An 8,130-nucleotide genomic window follows, 5' to 3' on the forward strand; every position below is an offset into this window, starting at 1 on the left:
ACAATCTTCTTGTCCAAGTGCAATTGTTGATGAGATTGTTGTTGTGATCAAGGCAATTCAGATTGCATGAGATAAAGAGTGACAACAAGTTTGGTTAGAGACATATTCTATGCATGTCGTTCACCTTTTATCAACTCGCTTCAAGGATGTCCCATGGTTTCTCAAAGTTTCTTGGGCAAACTGTTTATGATATTGCTCACTTCCGCTTGCGTGTTTTGTATAATTTTAGGGAAGAAAATTGTTTGGCGGATGTTTTTACTAATTTTGGGGGAATGAATAGTAGTTTTACATGGCAGGACTTGAGACCTAATTTTGCAAATGCGTCTTATAGAAGAGACCGCATTGGCTTCCTGTCTTTCGTTCGAGGTAATTTTTTTTTTTATATGGTTTGTAGCTTGTCGCTTGGTTGCAGTTCGTGGCAGCATTTAAGTTTTGTTTTAGAGGAGTTCCTACATCCCCCTCTTTTCTTGTATTCTTCAAATTTTAAGAGGTGGTCAAGTTTTTGTTCCTTCATCGTCTTGTGTTCTAAGGGGGAAGATTTTTGCCCCTTGATTAGGTGTAACTTTACATTTTCTTATCAATAAAATTTTCTCATACGATCTAGGTTCCATGGAAAATAGAAGGTTTGTTTTATTTTCTTGGTTAATTGCTGGTCACTTGATTCATAAGCTCTGATTAATTACCCTTGATTATTAGGATAGAGCTTCAGTAATATGTCATTTAGTAATACGGTCTATTTCACTCCCCTTGTTTTGGAAGTTTTAAATTAGAATCTTTTGAATGAGACGAAGAACAAATAGAATTTGCTAAAAAAGCCGGCTAACGGGGGGTATTCTTGTCAAATTTGTCACCAATTTATTACACAAGAAAATTGTATGACGTAGATTAGATCCCCATTCTTTATGTAAATATATCAATTCTTCAATGAAAAAAAAAAAAATTCGTGACATAAAATGTAATTTTTAAATGTTATTTATGTTGATTTTAAAGAAAAAACAAATTTGTCCAGCTCACCCAACTTTGTCGTTACGTCCCTTCAGAACCTCTTCTTTTTCATGGCGGGCCGCCTTTGGAGAATCCCACCAAACTTCCTCTTGCTTTCCTTTAGTCAATTAAATATTGTAAACAACTGAAACTTATCTTCCAAGAAACGAGCATCTCCTCCCCTATATAAAACCATGTCTTTCATCGTAGCAGAAACGAAAAAAACTTAAACCTTCAAGAGCTTCCGAAAACCCTTCCGACGAAAACGAAGATGATGGGAGAAATGTGGGCTCAAACGGGCTCGGTGATTGCGAGTGTGATGTTTGTTGCTGCCATATTCCAACAGTACCTTCCTCCCCAACTTCGGTACCATGTCGAAAGATACACTAAAAAATTAGTGAGCTTTGTCTACCCTTACATCCAAATCTTCTTTGATGAATTCACCAATGATTTTCGCAAGCGAAGTGAAATCTATTCCGCCATCCAGAGCTACCTCAGCGCGAAGTCTTCCACCGGGGCTAAGCGGTTAAAAGCTCATGATGTCAAGGACAGCAAGTCTGTAGTCCTTGGCATGGATGACAATGAAGAAGTGACTGATGAATTTCAAGGCATTAATCTTTCATGGGCTTCGATGAAACGAACGAAGAATCAGACTTCATTTTCTTTCTATCCTCAGGCTGATGAGAAGAAACATTATACGCTGACGTTCCACAGACGCCATCGAGATATCATCACGGGGTCTTACCTTGATTATGTGATAAAAGAAGGGAAGGCGATATTGGTGAGCAACAGGCAACGAAAGCTCTATATCAACAATCCTACACAGAATTGGTACTCCTACAAGGGGACAAAGTGGAGCCATGTAGTGTTTGAGCACCCGGCATCATTTGAAACCCTAGCAATGGACCCGAAAAAGAAGGAAGAAATCGTCAATGACCTCATCAAGTTCAGAAAGGGAAAGGAGTACTATGAGAAAATCGGGAAGCCATGGAAGCGGGGTTATCTACTTTACGGGCCACCAGGCACTGGAAAGTCTACCATGATTGCTGCCATGTCTAATTTCATGGATTATGATGTCTATGATCTTGAGTTAACGACGGTGAAGGACAACACTGAGCTGAGGAAGCTACTGATTGACACGCCGAGTAAGTCTATACTTGTGATTGAGGACATTGATTGCTCGCTTGATCTTACAGGACAGCGAAAGAAGAAGAAGAACAAGGATGAGGAGGACAAAGAAGAAAAGGATCCAGTTCAAAAAAAGAAGGAAGATGAAGAAAACACACCGAGCAAGGTGACTCTTTCGGGGCTGCTAAACTTTATCGATGGGATTTGGTCAGCTTGCGGAGGGGAGAGACTGATCGTGTTCACTACTAATTATGTGGACAAACTTGATCCTGCGCTCATTAGAAGAGGAAGGATGGACAAACACATAGAATTGTCCTACTGCTGCTTCGAAGCATTCAAAGTGCTTGCTAGGAATTATTTGGATTTGGATTCACACGAGCTGTTTGAAACGATTGCGCGTTTGTTGGGCGAAACCAATATGACTCCTGCTGATGTCGCTGAGAACTTGATGCCTAAGTCTGTTATACAGGATGCTGAATCTTGTTTGAAGAGCTTGATCGAAGCTCTCGAGGCTGCGAAGGAGGAGGCAAGAATGAAGGCCGAGGAAGAAGCGAAATCAAAGGCAGAGGAAGCGGCAAAACTGTGATAGGTTGTATTATGTGCTTAGTGTGTAAATTAGAATGGTTAGGATTGTGACATGTGTCATATTGTTGGTTGATGTGCAAAGTTAGTTGACATATGTCATATTATTATTGGTTGATGGTGAATTTAGTTGGCATGTGTCATATTATGATTGGATGGTGTGTAAAGTTAGTTACAACTGTTTAAGATGGTATAACCTATTAATACCACTTTGGCTTGTAATTATTAGCGTGAAAGAAGTAATGAAAACTAGTTATCGAGCTCCCTCTCTTCCTCTCGAGTCTGCTCTCTCTTTACATTTCTGTTCTTGATTCTTCCATTGTTGACAAACTGAAAGGAATAGAAAGAAGAGAAAGAGAAAGACCAGTCTGCTAAAGTCGAAGAGAAGTGCAATGGAACATAAGTTGAAACGCGTGAAGAAATCGTAAGAAAAAGAGTGAAATTATCTGTATCTTTTTTTAAAAAGGGAACAAGCTGGTAGTTTCGCCACAGCAATCAACCTTTCGGGACCGGAAAGACTCACATAAGCATTTCAGTCTCCTTTCACCCGAGTGAAATTATCTGTACAGTCTGATCAGTGTGTGGTTTTCCTTTATATGTAATTAGAATCATTTTATGGGGTTGTAATAAATAAATAAATAAATGTATGGCACATAAGTTAACCTGTGCCGCAAGGAAATCGTTCAGAAAAAGCTTTTTATAAAGAACAATTGTGATCTCTACAGGCAGGAATTTCATCACCGGAAGAAAGCATGAGTCCAAATGAAAGACTAAAGTGCCGGCCTATACGTAAAACACTAAAAAAATGAAAAGAAGAGCGAAGGAAAGGCCACGAAACAAGTCCGAACCTTCCAGGTTCACCATCCATGACAGACATTGACATCACTCGGTAGCATATCGGTGTCGATATTGTCTCTGCATAGCTTTGTTAGATGCGTCATGTGAGTATACGTCCTGCAGCGGATGTGGTTAGTGGTTACTGCAATTGACAGTGACTTTTGCTCTTAATTTGGACGATCGTAGTATGAATAATATATTAGCAAGAAGTCGGGAAATTTACGGAGAAGGTCTCCTGGAAATTGTCATTCTGATTGCCAAAACTTAACCTTACCAAAATAAACTGGCCCTGACTATAAATAATGAGGAGTTGAAGCTATAAGCAAGTTATCCTACGTGTAAAATCCAATGGCCAAAGGTTCTCCACGTCATTTCTGTTTTGTATCATCCACGTGTTTGGCTTGAAAATTCGTCACTCATGAGGGAACATGTTGAGAATGAGTCTAACATTTATGGGAGAAGAGACCTTATATGGGCTTATAAAGAACTGAGCTAATTCTCATATTGCCAATTGTTTTTATGGTAGAACACATTTTCTTCGGATGTCAATAAAAGCTCACTAATGCAATTATCTCATAAAATATTTTCTAATTAATCTAACCGACACGTTCTCATTTATTGAAAATGCAAACTCACTTTTTTGTTTTCGTTCTCTAAAAACACTCCCAAAATACGTTATCAAACAAGCCTTAAACATCTTCGAGTACATGCTAGCTAAGCTTTAATTTGCAACTACTACCTTTTATTTCCTCTTTTTTTTTTATTATTATTTTTTTAATCTACAATATCTGTACCAAAGGTCTAAGTCAAAAACATGAAAAGCTTGCGGGTAGCAGAGCACAACAAGAACATGAGCCAGAAAGTTAAAAACCCCACAAGACACAAGTTCAACAACATTTATTGTCATTGATATATATTTTTGTTGAACTGTGAACAAGTTCCTGAGAAGAACTAGGTGGAAGTAAGTATACTATCTCTAGTTATTGATAATTTCTTTACTTACAAAACATTCATGTTCTTGATTTACTTTCTGAACAATTAAACGGCGTTTTCATTTCCGTTAATACAAGGAAAATACTTGTGTCTCTTTAAAAGCAGTCATTCTTACTTACAAATCACAATTTGATGTGCGTAAAAAAGTTTCCTTCAGTGTTTTTAATTGGATATTTATGCACATGTATTGAACTTTGATTTACAGGAAGGAGCTCCGAGAAAGTATACCAAAAAGAATGCGTATGATGGGAGAAATGTGGGCAAAATTAGGCTCGATGGTTGCGAGTGTGATGTTCATGAGTGCCGTATTTCGAGACTTCCTTCCGGTGCAACTTCGGAATCATGTCGAACTATACATCCATAAACTAGCGAACTTTTTCGACCCTTACGTGCAAATTACATTTGATGAGCACACCAATCAGTTTCGCAAGCGAAGTGAAGTCTATTCCGCCATCCAGAGCTATCTCAGCACCAAGTCTTCTGCCCGAGTGAGGCGGCTCAAGGCTCATGATGTCAAGAACAGCAAGTGTCTAGTCCTTAGCATGGATGACAACGAAGAAATCACCGATGAATTTCAAGGCATTACGTTTTCGTGGACTCTGGTGAAACGAATGGCGAACCAGACTTCATTTTCTATCTACCCTCAACCTAATGAGAAGAAATGTTATAAGCTGACGTTCCACAGACGCTATCGAGATATCCTTACGGGGTCTTACCTTGATCATGTGATAAAAGAGGGGAAGGCGATATCGGCAAGCAACAGGCAAAGAAAGCTTTACATCAACAATCCTGCAGAGGATTGGAATTCATACCGAGGGATGAAATGGAGTCACATTGTTTTTGAGCACCCGGCAACATTTGAAAGCCTAGCAATGGACCCGAAAAAGAAGGAAGAAATCATCAATGATCTCATCAAGTTCAGTAAGGGAAAAGAGTACTATGCAAAAATCGGGAAGGCATGGAAGCGGGGTTATCTCCTCTATGGGCCACCAGGAACTGGAAAGTCTACCATGATTGCTGCCATTTCTAACCTCATGAACTACGATGTCTATGATCTTGAACTAACGCAGGTTAAGGACAACACCGAGCTGAGGAAGCTTCTGATAGACACGCCGAGTAAGTCTATAATTGTGATTGAGGACATTGATTGCTCGCTTGATCTTACCGGACAGCGAAAGAAGAAAAAGGATGAGGAGGACAAGGAAGAAAAGGATTCAGTTCGGAAAAAGAGGGAAGATCAAGAAAACAAACCGAGCAAGGTGACTCTTTCGGGGCTGCTAAACGTTATCGATGGGATTTGGTCAGCTTGTGGAGGTGAGAGACTGATCGTGTTCACGACTAATTATGTGGACAAGCTCGATCCTGCACTCATCAGAAGAGGAAGGATGGACAAGAACATAGAATTGTCCTACTGCTGCTTTGGAGCGTTCAAGTTTCTTGCTAGGAATTATTTGGGTTTGGAGACGCACGAATTGTTTGAAAGGATTGGGCGTTTGTTGGGGGAAACGGATATGACACCTGCTGATGTTGCAGAGAATTTGATGCCGAAATCTGATGTAGAGGATGCTGAGTCTTGTTTGAAGAACTTGATCGAAGTTCTCGAGGCTGCGAAGGAGGAGGCAAAGATCAAGGCCGACGAAGAAGCTAAACAGAAGGCAGAGAACAAAATGAAATCGAAGGCAGAGGAAGACCAAAATTTGAATGCAGAGAAAGAAGCATAACCAAAGGCAGAGGAAGAAGAAGATTCGGAAGCACAGAAAGATGAGCTCGAAGTGAAACGGAACGGAACGTCAGCTTAGCTTGATAGGGAAAATGTCTATTTCTTCTAATAATTTTAACCTAGTAAAGTCTCATTTGTGCAACTAGTATCTGTGTTTTTTAGGAAAAATAAGCTTATAAGTTTCTCAATTAACAACTAATTGTCTGCAATTTCCATCAGAAGTGTGATTATTGTTTTTCTTTGGTTTGCATGTAAGTTGCAGTTAACTGATTGTTCAACAGCAGACGAACATGGCAGATGACTGGAGAAATATGGGTTCAGCTGGCCGCGGCGGTTGCCAGGGTGAAGCTTCATCGCTTGTTTCTGTTAAATTTCTACGCACTTTCCATATCGTTTTTGTGGTATGGCGACGAAACCACCAGGCAATGGTCGACGATCAGAATGCTTAATTTATTCACTAACCAATGCCAGTTAGAACTTATATGTGAGAAGTGACTCAAAACACCTAATAAAGATATGAAATAACATGACTATTAAGGAGATATAAAGTAATGAATGTTATACTGTTGATCAATGTATAATATAAGATGAGAAAACTATAAGTATTGTACAAAATGATGTAGAGGACAGTTATAAGGAGTTGGAAAACTGAAAGTAACTGCAACCATGATAGATGGAGCAGTTACATCCTTATAACAGGGTTTCGACCCCCTTTCTTGGGTAAGTTGTTGAGAATCAATGTCAATTGTAGGTGAAGTAGGTGGATGTTGTAGGTGAAGTAAGTGTGTGAGGTTGGTGAAGTAAGTGTGTGAGGTTGGTGAAGTAAGTGGAGGTTGTAGGTGAAGTAGGTGGATGTTGTAGGTGAAGTAAGTATGTGGTGTAGCTTTCATTTGGTTTGCTATAAATACCCAAGTCCTCAAGCATTGTATATCATCCAAGGAGAAACAAAGCCTAGAGCTAAATAAGAAAAGCTTTGCTAATTAGTTTGTTTTGTGAGCTTTCTTTAAGAGTGTGCTCTATTTTCTTCTTCTTGGGATCATTAGAGTTATCTTGTATACTCTTCTTATTCAACAATTGGTATCAGAGCCAAGTCGGTCAGGGATCGTTCTTGGTAGAGCATTGGTTGTAAAGTCTCTTGAAATTCCGAGTATGCTCTGTGGTTGCAGTTTTGACTGATCTTCCACATCAGAAAAAAAATTTCTTGAGATTATTGCTGGGGTTATCACAAACCTTGAGAGGGAGCTTCTTTGTGTCGAGAGTAGTGTATTACTCTGCACGGTAGTCACTCAAGCTTGTTCGGTGTAGTCAAAGTCTTGCCGATACGATGGGTGATCTTCAAGTTGTTGGAGGAATCAAGAAGCTCAACAACCAAAACTATAACACGTGGGCAACGTGTATAGAGTCTTACCTTCAAGGTCAAGACTTGTGGGAGGTTGTCGGTGGTAGTGAAGTTACACAACCGGCAGCGGAAGATATTAACGGCGTCTTGCGGAAGTGGAAAATTAAAGCAGGCAAATCAATGTTTGCCTTAAAGACCACAATAGAAGAAGAAATGTTGGAGCACATTCGGGATGCTAAAACGCCAAAGGAAGCATGGGACACTTTTGTTACACTCTTTTCGAAGAGAAACGATACAAAATTGCAACTTCTCGAGAATGAGCTGCTATCGATGGTACAACGCGACATGACGATTGCCCAGTACTTTCACAAGGTGAAGTCAATATGCCGCGAAATTTCAGAATTAGATCCAACAGCTCCTATTGGGGAAACCAGGATGAAGAGAATAATTATCCATGGTTTGAGACCCGAATATCGAGGGTTCATTGCCGCTATACAAGGATGGCCGACACAACCATCGCTTGTTGAGTTTGAAAATTTGCTTGCAA

General features: G+C 39.8%; 1 protein-coding gene and 1 pseudogene across 2 annotated transcripts; both read left to right on the forward strand.

The window, feature by feature from the left end:
- The first annotated feature begins 1,184 nt into the window (after nucleotides 1-1,184).
- On the forward strand, nucleotides 1,185-2,974 carry LOC137708635 (AAA-ATPase ASD, mitochondrial-like). The gene has a single exon (XM_088688725.1). It carries the CDS (start codon nucleotides 1,256-1,258, stop codon nucleotides 2,696-2,698), a length of 1,443 nt encoding a protein of 480 aa, XP_088544851.1. The 5' UTR covers nucleotides 1,185-1,255; the 3' UTR covers nucleotides 2,699-2,974.
- A 1,453-nt stretch (nucleotides 2,975-4,427) lies between these two features.
- LOC137749175 (AAA-ATPase ASD, mitochondrial pseudogene) lies at nucleotides 4,428-6,465 on the forward strand (annotated as a pseudogene). The gene is made up of 2 exons (XR_015958248.1): nucleotides 4,428-4,492; nucleotides 4,730-6,465. The product of XR_015958248.1 is annotated as an AAA-ATPase ASD, mitochondrial pseudogene (transcript).
- The last annotated feature ends 1,665 nt before the right edge of the window (nucleotides 6,466-8,130 follow it).

This window comes from Pyrus communis, chromosome 17 (genome assembly GCF_041283825.1).
Source record: "Pyrus communis isolate YQ-2024b chromosome 17, ASM4128382v1, whole genome shotgun sequence".
Lineage (NCBI taxonomy): Eukaryota > Viridiplantae > Streptophyta > Magnoliopsida > Rosales > Rosaceae > Pyrus > Pyrus communis.